We start from the raw sequence: 17,806 nt of genomic DNA on the forward strand, positions 1-17,806 counted from the left end.
TAGTAACTTTCAAGTATGAAGGCAAAAAAGGACATGTTAAGAAACACAAACCAAAAACTGAGAATTTATCACCAATGGAATATCTCTAAAGGAAAAAAAATAATGCCCTTTAGAAAGAAGAACATGATTCTGAGATGCAAGAAGAAATAATTTTGAGAAGTGGCAAATATTATGGGTAAATGTATAATAAAAGAACATGGATGGCATAACAAGGAAATAATAATGTCCAGCTAAAAATAAAATCACTATTAAAGTACTCAACAGCAATTACACATAAGTCACAAGTAAGAATAAATTGAGTTCAAATGATCTAACATCTTCATCATATATGGAAGGAAAAGAAAGGTTTTGATTAATTTTAGCTTTTGGCAAGATAAGTATGCACATTGTAATTTCTAGGGCATTCACAAAATCGGAAGCAACATATTTAACTTCCAAACTAGCAAAATGAAAATAAAGGAAAATAACATATATTAATTCAATCCAAAAAGAGGACATTTGAGACTAATAGAAAACACAAAATAAGATGGTAGACTTAAACCCAAACATATCTGAAATTATATGGAAATTAATTAAAGGCACTGAAGGGACTAAATTTCTTAACTAAGAGACAAAAGTCATTAGGCTAGAAAAATTTCCATATCCAAATATATGCATTATACAAGAAACATAACTAAGATCAAAGAAAGCAGAAAGATTGACATTAAAGGAATGGGAAAAGATATACTTAACTAATATGAAGAGAAGATTCTGATGAAGCTATTTTTATATCAGAAAATAAACTTTAAAGCAAAACTCATTTCTAGAAGTGGAATATCACTTTATATTGATAAAATATTTAATTCCACAAGAAAATATAACATTATATATATTATATGCATGCAAATCCATAATAACACAGGCAGTGAAACTACAAAGACAATTAAAAGCTTATGATCATAAAGGTCAGGATACAGGGTTGTGAGTAGGAAGAGGCACTCAGGAGGCTTCTAGAATGCTGGTAATGTTCTAGTCTTGACTGGAGTGGTATTCAGATGAGTTCATGTATAACTATCAGCACCAAATTGTACACAAACATATTTTGTACATTTTCTTCATGCATGGATGTTCTTGATTTATCATAAAATTATAATGCAAGCTGTGCAATAGTATACATAAATTCATCTCATTTTTGCTTTATACATATATATCTATACATTTACTATTTATCTTTATACTCAAGGGATAAACATGAAATTATTAATAATTGTCTCTAGATGGGTATTGTATGATTTTTCTTTCAGTGTTTTCTGTAATGAATATACATTGTTTTTTTAATAAGGGAACAATAAACAGAAAAAAAGAATAAAAACTACCCAGGAACAGAAAATAGAGTTTCTAGAGAGAAGAGAGGTTGGTAAAAGGATGTATGTCAACCTTGAAATGAAAAATAAATAGCTTTGTGGGAAGTAAGACACAGATACTCAATGAGAAGGAAATACTTGGAAAGCAGCAATGCTGAAAATGACTTCAGGGTAAGTATGGACAGCAAATTTGATAGAAGCTTGCAGTAATACATGCCAGGAATGAATGCCAGTGCTATTTTGAGCTGCAAAAGCAGTCACTATGGCACAAAACAAGGACAGGCAGGCTCTTTTCATATATATTTGGAATGTCTGACTGTAAGGCAACAATTTCATAGCAAACTACTTTAGCTTAAACTGGGAACAAGGAAGAAAACAGCCAGTATGACCTAAAAATAATTATAGGGATATGGGATTCTCTAATGAGATAACTGTCTCATTCTTTCCTGCAGAGAGCTTAGCCTCTGCTAATGCCAGTCACATTTTTATTGGAAGACAAAAAACATGTAGGGATGAGAAATTCTCTTCAGGCTTTTTTCTCAAAACAGACACACCACAATAGTGAGGGGAGATATAATAACAAGTCTCTGCATAGGAGGATTTGCCCTCAAGATTTCAAATTATTGGCAGAGGCAGGGTCCAGGCACTAGAACAGTAGGGGAAATGAATCCAGAAGACTGGCCACTGAAAGGTGGTACAATGTAAAATGTCCTGGACATTTTAACTTAAGATGTCCAAAATGGGGAGCAGAATTTGATAGCAGATGCCCAGGTTTCAGGTAGGCAATCTGGACCATTACCAGGTCCATTGATGGCCAGAGTTAGGCTGGTAATTAAAGGAGGATTCAATGCCCTTGTAGAAGATTGGTCAGTAAGAGTTAAACAGTGAATTAAGGCAAGTGGATGGACTTTGGGTTAGAACTTCAGATCAGAGCATATTTTCATGCTGAATCAGATATAACAAGATACTGGGAGGCTTAGCAGGATGCAGAAATCCCTCAGATGGTAAAAATGAGAAGACTTTAATTAAGGGACAACTTACAGAGATATGGCCAGGGACTATGTTAAAAATAAGGAATACTGAAGCACACAGCAACTGTCAAGGGTAAGAAACTGTTAACACTTTTAGGTCTAAAGGAGTAAAGGGAGGTCATGGTATTACCAGGACCCAGAAGGAGCTGGAAATGTGGAGGAGGTGCTGCCTGCCAGAGAACGACTTTAGTTGTTGCCAAAGAAATAGTGTCAAAGCAAGGAAAGGAGGAGCAGGCAAATCCTTGGCCTCTTTCTCCTCCAGTCCTATCTCCTGACAGTGCCTCTTTATTGGCCAAACCCAATCAAGGGACAGAGAACAAGGGAACCTGGATGAGGTAGTTCACAGGGTGGAATGGAGAAAAAAGTCTGGTGTTGTTGGGGAGTGCAAAGAGAGAGTGACCAGCACAAGTACTATACGAGGAGCCCAAAGCAAAGACCAATATTACATAATAGGTCAACATGGTAAAGCAGTCCTTCATTCAGACAGTTAAAAAAGAATTAAAATACCTATAGGGGTGTGCTAGACCCTTTAGTAGTTGCTGAGGATTCAAAAATAGTAAGTTTGATCTTTTCTAGGGAAGGCTTTGCAGCTTAGTATAGAGGTAAAGAGGCCTGCAAACAAGCCAAAGTGGACGCTGATCTGTCATTCTTGGGTTTAGAGGTGGAAGCCAGTAAGAGATGCCATAGAAAAAGAGACAACTGAGCACTGAAAATCAGAACAAGGAAGAAGTAGAAGGGAATTTCTGGAAAAAGAACATCATGAAACATGAATCAGTCTTGTTATTTGTACATATATTAGTTTGGTTTTGGTCGGAGCAAAAAATGTGGATAAGACAGTGGAATGAGTGGAATTAGCAGATGTTCAGAGACCTTCCTGATGGCACTCCTTGGGTGAGTCCCTTTCCCTAGGCTAGGCTGCTGTGGAAACAAAGCGGTGCTGAGCTCAGGAGTAGATGGCATATGGATAACGGTGTTTGGGTGGGAATATAGGTACTCCCACACAATGTGCTACTGTTTTAGACTTTTCATTTTTCAGGATAAGATTAAGGAGCATTAGCAGAATGGGAATAGGGATAAACAGATGAAATAAAATCACAACCCAAAAGGAAAAAATAGAATAATAGAAAGTCACTGGGGAAGAACCTCAAAAACTTGGAAATCATAAATAGATGATCAGTCACTCTTTGAGGATTAAACTCATTTGATCAACATGTAATCAAAGGAGAAAGAATGTCTCCTGGTCCCAATAGAAACACTACTGACTTAGTTAACTCACCAATATAGTCAAGGATATTGGTTCAATTTAGAGAAAGTTAATCCACAAAAGGCGGTAGACAGCATAGAGGTAAGCACCAGTGATGTGCATAGACATTTCCAAGGAAGAAGGACATTGGAGCTGGGAGGCAGGGTGGGCATTTTACAGCATTCCTTGAGCAGAACAAGGAAATTTATGAGCTCTCACTTTGCTTTAATGTATGCCTATTACTAAGCCTTCTGATCAGCGTTTTTACATACCTGAGAGAAAGGAAGTCTAGTTAGGGTACATAAATAAACCACTTTCTGAAGCAGTGATTCTGGCTAGTATATACTGATATTATCAAATTATTTAATGGGGGTCTTTCACTGAGAATCTGATTTTGCCACTGTGCCCCACTCCATGGCTCCCTCATCTGTTTGCTTATTGTTTTTGCACGTTGATTTTTGCTTGTTGTTTGTGCTCAGTTTTTTTTTTCTCATCCTTTTTTTTGTTGTTTTCTGTTCTTTGTCTGTTTGTTTTTCTTTAGGATGGACTAGGAACTGAACATAGGACTACCCATGTGGGAGGCAGGTGCTCAGCTGCTCGAGCCACAGCCCCTTCATTCTCATTTTGTTTTTGCTTGTTGTCTGCTCATTGTTTTTGGTCAATATCTGCTCATTGTCTGCTTGTTGTTTGTCTTCTTTAGGAGGCACTGGGAACTGAACCCAGGACCTCTTGTGAGGGAAGCAGGTGCTCAACTGCTCAAGTCACATCCACTACCCTTGCTGTGTTTTTTTGTTTTTTTTCCCTCCCCCTCCACTGCAAATGTTTTTAAAGTACGATTTTGTGACTTGCAAGACATTCTAACCCTGAACATAGTCACGTTACAAAGATAATTCTACAGTTTGGAATTTCTTAGCAGTCTCCTTTGGTTTCCCCTGGCAACCATATACCCTTATTGTTGCCATCCCTTTAGATTTGTAGCACCTTAAAAATAGGTCAACTTGTCTACAGGAGAGAAAGTTAAAGTGTTAAGTAGAAATCACACCTCTAGAAACACTTCAATAAAATGACTACAGGAAATTTTAACACTCGATTGAAAAGAGCCTCCCAGGCTGTAAAATAAATTTAGGTTATCTCGAGTTTAGTTCCCTTCCATTATATTTTAAAGAAGACAATATAGAATGGTAGAAGAGTGGTCACTTTCAATTTTTTTTTTTAATCCATGGGATTTATTTCCTCAACCTAAGTATTCATGGAAACTCACCATGTTAAGAAAAAATCAGGATGAAGAACACAGTCAGGAGCAGTGGCAGCTCTTGTGGGCTCAGTTCTCCCAGGCCCCATAGTACCCCAGTGCATGGAGAGGAGCCCCTGGAACTCTTTTTTGAGAAAACCTGAAAAGAGTGCAAGGAGGCTGGGAGGAAAAGTCAAGAAACAGGTTTCTGATTCTGGTTTCACAATAGCCTAGAGAACATTTCTGGTGATTTTATTTCCTTATTTAATAGATATAGCTAACCGACTTACTCCTTGGCAAGTAAGGAAACTGTTTTCATGAGAAAATGGCCATGGGAATACTTTTAATTATATGAAATGTCAAACAAAGAAAATACGTCACATTCAGACTAAACTCCTATTCGGAAACGCAAAAATCTCCTCGTCCTACAATAACTTTCAATGGCTTTGTTTAAAAACCATTGTTCTAGATTTTTTTTAAAAGGACACACACAATTTCATTCACAGATGTCTAAACTATTTCTTAAAAAATTAACCTTTATTTTTGCTGGTGAAATTTCAAGTCATTTGTTCAAGAAATAAGTATTGAGCACTTATTATTTGCCAAACATTGACCAACACAGAGGTATATAAACTTATCCTGATAGTTGTCGATGATGGGGAAGAGAGGGAGAGGTGAAAGATTTAAAGAGAGTGATTCCTGCAATCTACTGTTAATTATTATAAAAAGTTCTCATTATGTTCATTATAGCCCTCCTACCAAAATTGACAAGTTTGGTGCCTCTCAGTCATCATTTTTGGTGATCTCAGTTGGTGATCATTCAAGCCATCTAAACTGTTTCCCTTTTCATTTTGACTGAAAAGAATTTTAATCTAATTATGTACCTCTAATAGAACTATCTCCTTTTCCTTTATTATTTGATTTATATCCTTCATTATGTTTCAGCTTATCTATGCTTTTTATTATGTCATCTCAAAGCCCACTAGTAAATATTAACTCAAACTTTACTAATTTATGTTATTAAATGTAATATTTAGTTCACATGTCTCACTGAAAATGAAACAATCACTGGAAATATCACAGGCCTGTACATATCATTCTTATTCCCACTAAGCCAAGTACAATGTGGAAGCTTGAGGAAAGATAGCAGCATCTTCTTTATATTAATTTCAAAGCCAAAGCTGTAGTTTTTCTAAGGGTACATAGAGATGTATCTCTAAGTTATGGCTTGAATATTAGAATTTTGCTTCAGCCTGGATGAAGGCATTGCTTAATCACTAAACAACACAAAACCAAAGCAAAACTAACTTTGACACAAAGATATTTGATGCATACATAAACCAAAGTATTGTAGGAAGGCAGGTGGGAAGCAGGGCACAGGGATGCTGTGATTTTTCCTGGAAGCGTACAGCTGACCACTAAGTTCCTCAAATCAACACAGGTTTTACCTCATTCTCTGTTGACTCTCTTTTTTGTTAGATGACTAGGTTTGAAAATACTGACTTGAAAAAGAACTGAACCTAGGAAGCAAGTCTTGATATTTTAAATGAATTTTATCTGGAGGAGAATTTGTTTTTCCTCAGAAAAGCAATGGCCTAAGCCTTAATGAGTTTGTCCTTCAAGTCTCAGTGTTTACCTTGATGAGGCACTGCAGACAGTCCCATTCTGGCAGGCAATTACTGCTCTTCTGCATCAGGAACCTCTGTCTTTGGGACATTCTGACATGACATTCAAGTCAACTTCAATTAATGAAGATAGTTAGTTGCTTTTGATAGACTTGTATTTGAGGAAGGCACAGATGTCCAAGCTGGAGAAATGGTAGCGTTATCCGGCATATTAATAATTCCACAGTGTGCCGAATAAATTCATGTCCCTCTCAGTTTCCTCACTGCTTAAATATTCAAGAAGAAAAAGCAAGGGAAGCACCTATTAGAGACCATGAGGCATATTTACAAATCTTTCCAATTTAAAAGTCTATGCTAGCATATCAGCTGTACTTGAAATAAACAAGATCACCAAAAAGGGTCCATATGCCTCTCACCCTGAGTAATTTGTTGTGTAACTGTATGCTTTCTCTTTCTTAAACTCTAATCACCACTAGAGGAAGCTCATTAGCAGCGAAAGTACAACAGATGGAGTTAACTTCAAAGAAAATGCAGTGTCTTAAGGACATAATTACTACTGATTTTGGACAGTCCAGTATCATAAAAGAACATACTATTCAATATAACCTCAAATTCTTGGCATAGAATTCAACTGTATACTTATTATATCAAGCTCTCTTCCCTTTTCACCTCCAAAACATCTGCACAAACTAGCTATCAAGACAATGTCTTAACTCTCATTAAAAACCTCTGACCTATGAGATCCCTGTCAAAGCTACAAAAGAAGAACAGAGATCAATATAAAGAAACAAACTAATGAATAACACGTAAAAACAGAGATATTAAATATCCTAGCTCAAAGCAACTAAAAGCTAAGGCTTTTCTTTTCTTGCTCTAAGAATCCTAACAGTCACAAAAGCCATCAATAAGCAATTTTTGCAAAATTCCTACTGTGAGAACTTTGGGTAGCTACAATTAACATGGCTGAGAAATAGCTCCAATTGAACATTGTTGATGTTAAAATAAGAATGTCGATAGCTTCCATGTTTAGGAATATTTTGGGAAGGCTTCTGGTGGGGTTAGTGACTATAAGTAAAATGGTCCTGTAGAAATGCCAACTCATAGGGAAACATTGCTGATACCATAACACCCTGATGATTAGGAAACTTTACCCAACCATCAAGTCTTTACTGAGGGCCCTCTTTGTGCTGAACACTGTACTGATTCCTGGCCAGGCAAGTAGAAGTACCAAGAAGTTGCACCTTGATACTTACATCCCTGGCAAACCTGCCCCTATATCCATATACTGTCTCCAAAGGAGACAGTCTCCTGTGCTTCTGATGAGTTCCTCAGCTGTCTCCCATATCAAAAAATCCCCACCTATCACCATGATCTGCATAAGAGATCAGTGCAAAGAAGTCCAAAAATTATATTTTTCTGAAAATTTTGGCTATGACCTACATTAGCAATACATTTTATGTAGTGAAGTATTATACATATATATTAAACTGAAACAAAAGTATGAAAAATAATCTTATATACACAGCATCTTCTAATATTTCTAGCTCCTTTCTAGCTCTTTTCTTTTCCTTAAGTTAAAAATGTAGACCATGACGCATTAAATTGTTTTACTGTCTCTCTATTATGCACCATTTGAAAAACACTAAGAAATAATTCATTCATTATTTCAACATATATTTATTAAGTGCCTACTGTGGGCCACATTCTGTTTGACATATAGGGAAACAGCAATGAACAGAACAGTGAAAATCTCCATTCATATTTGGTTTATATTCTGTTGCAGTAGACGGGTAATCAAAACAAAGAAGAGTAAAATATATTGTATGTTAGATAATGATGAGTTCTAAGGAGAAAATCAAAGCAGGAAAGGAGATAGGAAGTATTAGTGAGGCACTTGTAGTTTTAGATAGAGTGGCCTGGGAAGTCCTCACTGAGAAGGTAACATTTGCATCAAGGTCTGGAAGGGGTAAGGAGACAAGTCTGCAGGTAGCTGAGGAAGAGCATTTCAGGCACGGGCGAAAGTGCCTGGCATGGTTTGGGAGGAGACGGCAGCCAGTTTGGCTGGAGCAGAATGAGAGAGAGAATGGTTTGACCCGAGGTCGGAGAGGTGGCAGAGGTCAGATCTTGTTGGGCTTTGGAGAGCAATGAAGATCTGTATTTTTTATTTTGGTTTAGATAAGAAACTATTGGAGGGATTTGAGAAGATAAGTGATATGGCCTGACTTACAATTTAAGAGACACTCTGTGTTGGGACCATCAATACTACTGTCAAGTCACACTTACCCTCTCAGTCAGTGACCACAAAAGCTCAAGATCCCCAGATCTTTGCCTGGGCTCTTATTGCCCAAAGAGTTCTCTACATCTTCCAACCTGACCATTTCCCCATCCCTTCCAGCCTCAAAAACCGATGTCCCCTGGAACTCACAGTCTGTCATCACTGAGTTCCCATATAAAAAACTTCTCCCAAAATTATTTTTACCTTCAGCTGTATGAAAACTGGCTGTCCCTGAGGACACTGTTCCTCTGCAGCCCTTCCCAGTGGAGGCTGTTTGATTCCCCTATACTTCCTATACCACTGGATCTGAAAATGTTATAGGTATTATCTTTTATCCCCTTGGGATGTCACAGATGTTGCTTCTTTATTCTCTAAAAACCCCCACTCCTTTGGCATGTACACCACAGACTACGTAAACTCCTCTTCCTATTTTTTGCATTTCTCTGCAGACTCCAGGGTCAGTCACTCTCTTTTGTTGAAGATTTAACCAGTGGCTCAGTGTCTATAACCACCACCACTCTTGTCAAAATTTTCGGTGATTTAAAAATTCACAGGGACAATCCATTCTCTATTCAGGCCTCTATGGCCCTTTAAACTCCTCATGTCCTCTATTGGTAACACTCTAAAATGATAAAATCATAAACATATTAATTAGTAATAATCTCTTTTCAAAAACGTTTATATCAAGTATCTCTAGAATCCAAATCTTCCCTCCATAGCTCATTCACATAAAAACCATATGGAAGATTTCCTTTTCTAAAGATAGCCATTAGAGTAGCTCCCATTCTATTTGCTCTTCTGCAAAGTGATCTTGTCATTGCTTCATTAAGAGGTGAAATCCAATTGCCCTTCCTTTGAATCTGGGCTGGACTTAGAAACTTGTATGTAAACTATAGAATATGCAAGAAGTGACGCTATGTGACATTAGTGACTAGGCTAGCCTGTTGACTTCTTCTTTGTTCTCTTTCAACATTATTCCTTAGAGCCCTGAGCCACCATACAAAAAGTCTGATTAGAGGCCACATTTAGATGTTCTGCCATTTGAGTCACCTCAGATGAGTCCCAGACATTGTGAAAATGAGGAGAGCTGACCTCACCGTGCCCTTTCTACAATAAAATGGTTGTTTATTTTATACCACTAAATTTTTCAGTGTTTGCTATACAGCAATAGATAAGCAGAACAGACCCTACTTAAACAATTCTCTGATCTCTGAAAAATTCTCATGTTTTGACCCTGCCAACTTCTTAATATGAAGGTTATGGTGAATAATATCCTCATTTCCTTTATTATTTGTGTTTGCTTTTGTGGAAGAGAAAGTTGATGCTTACAAAATAATCCATGTGCTTTCCTACATTTTTCATACTCCCTTGTAGTTGGCTTGTGGCCAATGGAAAGTGGTGTGAATCAACTGTTCCAATGTAGTTAAGAGTAGGTGTGAGTTATCTGTATATTCTTTCTACCATTAACATAGTTGGAAACACCACCTCTGAGAAGGTAGGGTTGTAATAAGGCAACAGTCTTGATCAATGAGTTACTGTTGGAAGCAGGTGCCAAGGAAAGAGTCTTGAGTAACACTGCACTATGATGTGAGGAAGAAATAAATCCTTATTGTATTAAGCCGATTAAATTTAAGGGTCTAGTTGTCACTGAAACATAGCCCAGCTGATCCTGACTAACAATTTTCACAGTTCATTATTACAGTTGCTTCTTTGCATACACCTTTAACCCTTATATGTTTTCTGTTGTTGTTTTGTTCTTGTTGTTGTTGTTGTTTTGTTGTTGTTAATCTCTATGCTTACTCAACTCCCACATCCAGTTATATATGTGTAGGACTAAAACAAAACAAAACAAAAAACAAATAACACAGCAATCATGCTGCCTGATTTCTTTTTTAATTCAAGAGTGCAAACTTCAAGTGGGCCCTTGGTGCTTCTTAGTAATGCTTCTATATTTTCCTATTTAATTAATTCTCTAATTTTCCAAAATGCTTCTTTCGATTTCTCTCTACTTTCCTCAAATCAACACCTCCTACCCCAAATTTATTCTCAGTTGATGACTTGCTTTATATTTTACTGACAAAGCCAAAGCCAGAGAAAAGAACTACCAAATGTCCCCACTGTTCCCACACCCAAATATACCAATCTATCTGGATCTGTCCTTTTATCTTTCCTTCCTTTTTCTTACTGTAGATGAACCATCTATGCAAAAACCAATGCCTCCACTTGTACTCTGAATCCAATCCCATCTGTCCTATTCAATGATGTTGTTTTTAAAATTTCATTCTCTCTCTGTTCTATTGTGAAGTTTTCTTTCACTACTGAACATTCCCATCAGCATGTAAACATGTTCTATTTTCTTCCATATAACCCCTAAGAAACCTTGAATCCATATTGGTGCTCTCATACTATTCTCTGTTAATGTAAAACTCCTTGAAGAGTTGTTTTTGTGCACTATCATCAGTTCCTCTCATGCAAGCTCTATTGAACCTAGTTAAAGTACCCTTTTTCCCTGATACTCCCCAAAGCAGGCCTTAACAAGGTTGCTAGTAACCATCATATTATCTCACTGCCTTAGACTTCTTAATATCATTTTCTGAATCATCTTCATCTTCCCAATTTTTAAGCATTGGGAAGGCCCAAGACTCAGATCTAAGACTTTATCTATTTTCCACCTTTTATCTGCTATGACAGTTTGAAGTTCTTTTGTGGATCCCAGAAAAGATCATGTTCTTAAACTAATCCATTCTTGTGGATGTGGAGCCCTTTGATTGCATTAGGATACCTTTTGATTAGATTATTTGATTAGATCACTTGAGGGTCTTTGATTAGACTTTGTCAGGCCTGACCCAGGGGTCTTATATAAACTGAGAACTGGAAGAAGAAACACACAGAGAAAGGCAGCTGCCAATTTTACCATGCCATAGGAAAGAGCACTCTGGGATCACCTACAGCTGAGATAGAGGCCTAGAGAAACAATGACAGGCTGAGAAACAGGCCAGATGCTGGAATCAGTGTAGCAGAGAGGCACAGAAAGAGGCCCCTGAGAGCTAGTCCCACATAAGAGCTCAAAGCTTAAGAGATGAGCTGTGCCTCATGCTTGATTATCCACAGCTGAACTTGAGGAGAAAGTGGCCTGGAGAAGAAGGCAGAGACCAAGACAATTGCCATTTTGCCTTGCTACATGGCAGGACTCCAGGATCTGCCAGCAACCAACCTTTGGTGAGACAGCTTTTCTGATGATTTGGACATTTTTCACAGTCTTAGAATTTTAAGTTTTTACCCTAATACATCCCCATTATAAAGGCCAACACATGGTAATTTTGCACTATCAGACTTTGGCAAACTAAGACATCTATTTAGTTGATATTATCAATTTCCATGTTGGAATTATCACTCCCAAATTATATCTCCAGCTCTGACTTATAGATTCTACCTATGAAACTGAATGACATACCATCCTATACAGTCAATTCCACATTTTTACACTTGAAGGCACAATAGCTATGTCTAAGTCAACAGATATAAAATCAAGTTCTTATTGCTCTCATGCCTTCCCTATTACAGGAAATGGTAACTGCATTCTATTAAATACTCAGTCCTTGAACCTTGAAGTCATCCTGATTACTCTTTTTTTTACATTATGGCATTTCTCACAAGTCACATCCAGTCCTTCAACAAACCTTATTAATTATACTTTCATATATGTTTACTGAGTCTAATCCCTGTGTACCACCTTCACTGCTACCATACTATTCTAAGCCAAATATAGTAGCCAAGGATGTCTTTAAAACATAAGTCAGATCACAACCCTCCTGTCTACAGATGCTTCGGATAACTTTTTGAAATATTGACTTCTCTAGTGCCCTTCAGAGAATGGCCCATACTACCTCCCTAACTCCTTCTTAACAGTTGTCCACTGTTAAGCATAGTTGTCCACTATGCTACAGCCACACATCTTTCCTTGCTTTTCCTCAACTATGACAAGCAAGGTCCTACCTCAGGGCCTCTGCACATATAGTTCTCTTTGCCAGAGACACTTTTTATCCCATTTCACCATGTGGCTCCTTCCTGTACTTCATTCAGCTCCCTTCTTCAATTTCATTTTTAGAAAGATTTTCCTTGGACTATTGATGCTCTGTATCCACTTATCATGCTTTATTTTTTATTCTTTTTATCCCATCAAGAATATGGAAGTTTATTTTTATTTATTTGATTATTGTTTGGTTGCTCCCATCTGCAGTCCTAGAAAGTAAGACCCAGGAGGGCAATGACTTGATCAGTTCTGTCCAGTGCTCAAACAATCTGAAGCATACCCAGTAAGTATTTAGATAAATGAATAAATGTATGAATATGGAGCTCATTTTGGAATAATCAGAGAAACCTCCTATCTGGAGAATTTGTTATCCCCACCAACAAACAAGTCATCTGTATGTGTAAAGTGGGGTCAAGCTGACTAAACTAAGATTTTTAGCATATGAAACAAATGCAGGATAGGCAGAAAAAAAATAATAGTGAGCCAAGGCTACGAATGACCCAGGTAATTATCCACAGATGATCAGAAAGATACAGCATGAGCCAGCTTGGTGCCTGTGTGCTATACTAGTCATATTTCTCCTCCCAGAAAGAGGAATCACATTCACAAAAAGTAAATGGGGTGAAAAAAAGGGCTGACAATGAGTTATAAATTAAATTAGTGGCATTCTAATTGGTTTATGCTTGGATAGAGAAAGGACATTAGGCTGGAGCTAAATGGGGTCATTTTTAGGTGATTTTAAGAAATCTAATTTCTCTCTCTAAATTATTTCTAGAGAGAATATACATTCCTGTAATCATCTCCAAATCTGGAACATACAATTTGACAACTATAAATTTACCTTTGGGGACACCAGGAAAATATATAAAAATTGTTTTGGCTTGATACTGCCAGATATATAGGTAGAGTATAAATGCCTTTTAGAAGACATGGAGAATATTAAGCAGGAGAATGATTAGAGAAAAGAACAAGCAAGATGCATTGCAGAATGAAGATGGCTGGTCAAAAATAAGGCAGCTGAGTAAGTTTAATGTGAAAATAGACTATCACAAGCTGCATACTCAGCCTTGGGGATAAGTTCTGTTGAGGATGAAGGATTTGAAACCTGGAACATAATGGAGTAAATATTCATTACTTCAAAGCAATCCTGATAGGAAAATAGGGATAGAAATACAGGTTTACCAAAATAAATGGGCTTTTCCCCCCTCACACCCAATTAACTTTGAATTCTGTGTTTCAGCATCACGTAACTGTAATTCATCAAGGGACTGGTTACAACTAGTGTTGTTTGTACCACCAGTTGATATATATATATATCTTCCCAACTCAACTTATCTATGTTTAACATCACATTCCACCTGCCACTCTTATAGCATGAGCTTCATGTTTCACATTACACTGTGTGTCCGTGGCTCTGAAGGCAAAGCTGTATATATTTTTTTAATCTTAAAATCTCTCTCTCTCCCCTTAACATTAGAAGGTAACATGGGAGACTAAAGAGTGGAAGTTTGAGGATAATACATACTCTAAATGTTTTTATAAAGGAATGAACAATTCTAACTGCAATAGAATACAATTAATAAATGCTGTAGGAGCTGGAAAATTTAGACTGAAGAGTCCAAATCCTTCATTTTATTTATAATGAACTGGGGCAAAGGGACTATACATAACTTTCCCAAAAAACACACACAGAGTTAGTGGAAAATCCGGGATGAAAACACAAAGTTTCTAACAATGTGGAATGTTTCCTTAATTTCATGAGTTTTCAATCTTGGTATCTTTACTACTATAATCATTTTATTTAAAAAACAAAAGCAAACAAACAAAACAAAACAAACTCCCCCTTGATGGTACAAAACTCTTGCCTTTTATTACTGAGAAAGAGTGTGAGTTAATAGGTCTTTTGCTGCTATGCTTTCAGAACATAGCAGAAATATTGTTCCCAGAATATTTTAAGGGCTTAAAATAGCAGAATACTGAGGTGTAACCATGAACCAAATTAGCTAAAGTCTGCACCTATTGTGCCAAGGACTGCTTTACGATAAAAAAAAAAATACTGTGAGTGGAGATAAAGCGGGTGCTGCAGGGTCTGGACTTTTCCTTCTATGTAACTTTGGATGTTCTTGTTATTTGTTTAAAGAATGAAACCACCACTCTAGGTTTGTAAAGTCCACATTAAACTCCAGCTTTAATATAGTAAGCTTTTCTCTCTAATTGTATGAAACATATAATTCTACCTTTTTCTGATAAATGTTTCTATTATCCAATTAACCTGCCATCAGCTTTAGAAAAAGCTCTAGAAGGATCTAAGATGTCTAATTTATCAACCTAGAATCTGCCATTTTTTCACAGTACAATATGATTCTTTATAAATCTTGTATTATTTCAAGTAATGAGACTGAGTCTAAAAACATAACAAGTATAAATGGTTCAAACCTAGTGTCACTATTTTTACTGGTGACAAAGATTTTTTTGTATTATTCTTTGGGAAAAAGAAAAATAAACACTGTTTATTAACAAGATGCATATTCATTTAGAGATGTTACTGCAAAACTCCAAGAAGACTTTCAATTTCTTGAAGCCATGGGCTCTTACTCATCATTTAACACTCTGCAGTTAACATGCCAGGCTAACTGCTAAAACGTGCTGATAGTTATTGAGCATTTACAATGGGTTAACGTTAATCATATTGTTACATTCAAAAATAACTTTATGATAATTGTACCATTATTATCCTCATTTTTAGATGAGGAAACTAAGGTTTAAATAGTTGAATTAGCTTACTAGGGTCACAGTGACGTTGGGTTTCCAGATAGAGGTTTGACTCCAGAACCTATAATGTAAACCCATTTGGCAGCAGCATCTTCAAAAATGCTTGCTAGTGTAAAAGAAAATAAAAGAAGCCCCCCTAATCATCCAGAAGACTTTCTGACCACTTGCCTGCCTAAAACTGTAATTTAGAGCTGTTTTTAACCTGGGAATCTAAAAACAACTGTCTTTCTGCTGAAGACTCTTTTGCTCATGCCGGGGTCCCACCCCCGGGCCATTTTTTATAGCTCATTTTCCAAATCTCTTCACATAGAGAATTGTATCACACCTGACAGACTCCTCATGCAGTAGTATAGGATATCACTGTTATCATCTCTTTTCTGATATAATCCATCAGTCTTGCTGCTCACCTATTTTCCTTCCCAGGCTGGATCTCCTGGGAAGAGAGCAAGCATGCACATGTGCACACACACACACCATTTTCAAGGTCAATTACATACAGCTGGAAGAAAACTTAAAAGAAAGAGTAATCTTGACTGAGCATGGTTACTAATTATTTTCAATAGAAATGAAAAAAATATACAGGACATGCCTTCAAGTGGCAGTAGGAAGATTTTAGTTTATATATGGTAGGGAAGTAAAATATATTCACAGCAAAAAAGCTGAAATGAATCAGTAAACATAGTTTACTGAAGAAGTTCTTTGAGATTATGATATACAAAAAATTCTCAGAATTGTCATGTCTTGATATTCACTCTTTATGACCTTATCAACTTGAGGATACCAATGAATATGAACAACAAAATTTTGTTTGAAATAGATCTTTGCTCTACTTAACTCTGTCCCTCAACCCCTAGCGAGTAATTTTGAAGATGCTTAATAGAGAATTTCAATATTATGTATTTGCAAAACACGGAGCAGTGTTAAATGGGAAAATAGTGACATCACCCCCTGACTTCCTGAAAAGTCCCATAAAGTGAGACAGACACCACCCTAAGTAAAATTTCCACAATAACATAAACACAGCGTTACAGACTTAAACAAATTTCTCCCTGAGAATTCAAGAAATGTACTACCTTGCCCCAAACTGGTAAGAATCCGAATACCACAAGGATCGATAGTTACCCATGGCGAAGAATGGAATTCCCAGCAGGGTGGAGTTGTATTTTCCGTCAGTGATGAAGAAGATCCCTGCAGCCGTGACGATGGAGATGCACACTGTGAGCACCCCCAGAAGGCCCAGGAAGGGCTTGCTGCGCAGGCAGTCCTTCATGGAGCTGGAGAGCGTGGCTGTGGTCAGGATAAGCACGAGGCTCACCAGGACCTTGCTCCTGGCCAGGAGGCTGGTCTTATGAAAGTCTCTCCAGAGGCTAAAGGATGCTAAAGAGTAGAGCTGGAGGTCTTGGTGTTCCTCCTGGAGCTTCCTCATAAGCTTACAGAACTCATTCTCCCACTTCTCCCCTATGAGGTCTTGGGTGGCAGAGCCATAGGTCTGGAGGTAGTAGGTGATTTGAATGGCTCTGGCTGACTTGACCCGCTGGTCCTTGCTGTTTGGCACTTCCACTACCCCACCCAGTTGGTGTCCAATAAAACTGTTCCTCCCATCCTTGAAAAGAGAAAAAGGAGAGACTTAAATTACTAGAGGGATATGCTTTCCAGAGACCTGATTCTTATTCTAAGTAAAAGAGCACAAAGAAGGCAGAGACAGGTTTTAGCAAACACAGAACTGATGCGGGTGAGTGGCATGATAGGGCTTCATATTTAATATTTTGGAGCTACATGGGATACCATGCAATATGATCAGGATTAGAAAAGATGAAGAGTATTACAAAGCTACACAAGACTCACCACATGCACAGGAAAATATATATAAATACTACTTTGATCTCATCCATACTCATATTCCCATTTCCTTCTGTCACAATTTAGCATAAGTCCTTAATGCAGGAATCAACTTTTCTGATTCAGAGTCAACCAAAAAAAAAAAGAAAGAAAGCATGGCATGAGCTAACAACATTTCAAAAATTAAAATAATTATCCACTAATTAATAGACACGCTGAACTTTTTAGGGTCAGCACATCTTCACACACTCACACACATACATGTACGGACATCTTTGCTGATTCTTTATATTTTGAGAGCACAATTGCACATTGAAAAACAGAAGAAATACACTATCTCTTAGAATTAATTTAGTGGGGTTGAAATGTTTCCTAAATATGCTTTAAGCCCCTAATCTCTCATTACAATGTTCC

The 17,806-nt window shown here is 37.2% G+C and overlaps 1 protein-coding gene across 2 annotated transcripts in view; it reads right to left on the reverse strand.

The window, feature by feature from the left end:
- The window catches only part of PTCHD4 (patched domain containing 4), a 190,272-nt gene that overhangs the window by 123,049 nt on the left and 49,417 nt on the right, over positions 1–17,806 (reverse strand). For both annotated transcript variants that reach the window (XM_023587187.3, XM_004452791.3), the window contains one exon: positions 16,676–17,156. In XM_023587187.3, the coding sequence (XP_023442955.1) occupies positions 16,676–17,156 (481 nt within the window). The remainder of the gene's footprint in view (positions 1–16,675; positions 17,157–17,806) is intronic.

The sequence above is a fragment of the Dasypus novemcinctus genome, chromosome 11 (assembly GCF_030445035.2).
Source record: "Dasypus novemcinctus isolate mDasNov1 chromosome 11, mDasNov1.1.hap2, whole genome shotgun sequence".
NCBI classification, from domain to species: Eukaryota; Metazoa; Chordata; class Mammalia; order Cingulata; family Dasypodidae; genus Dasypus; species Dasypus novemcinctus.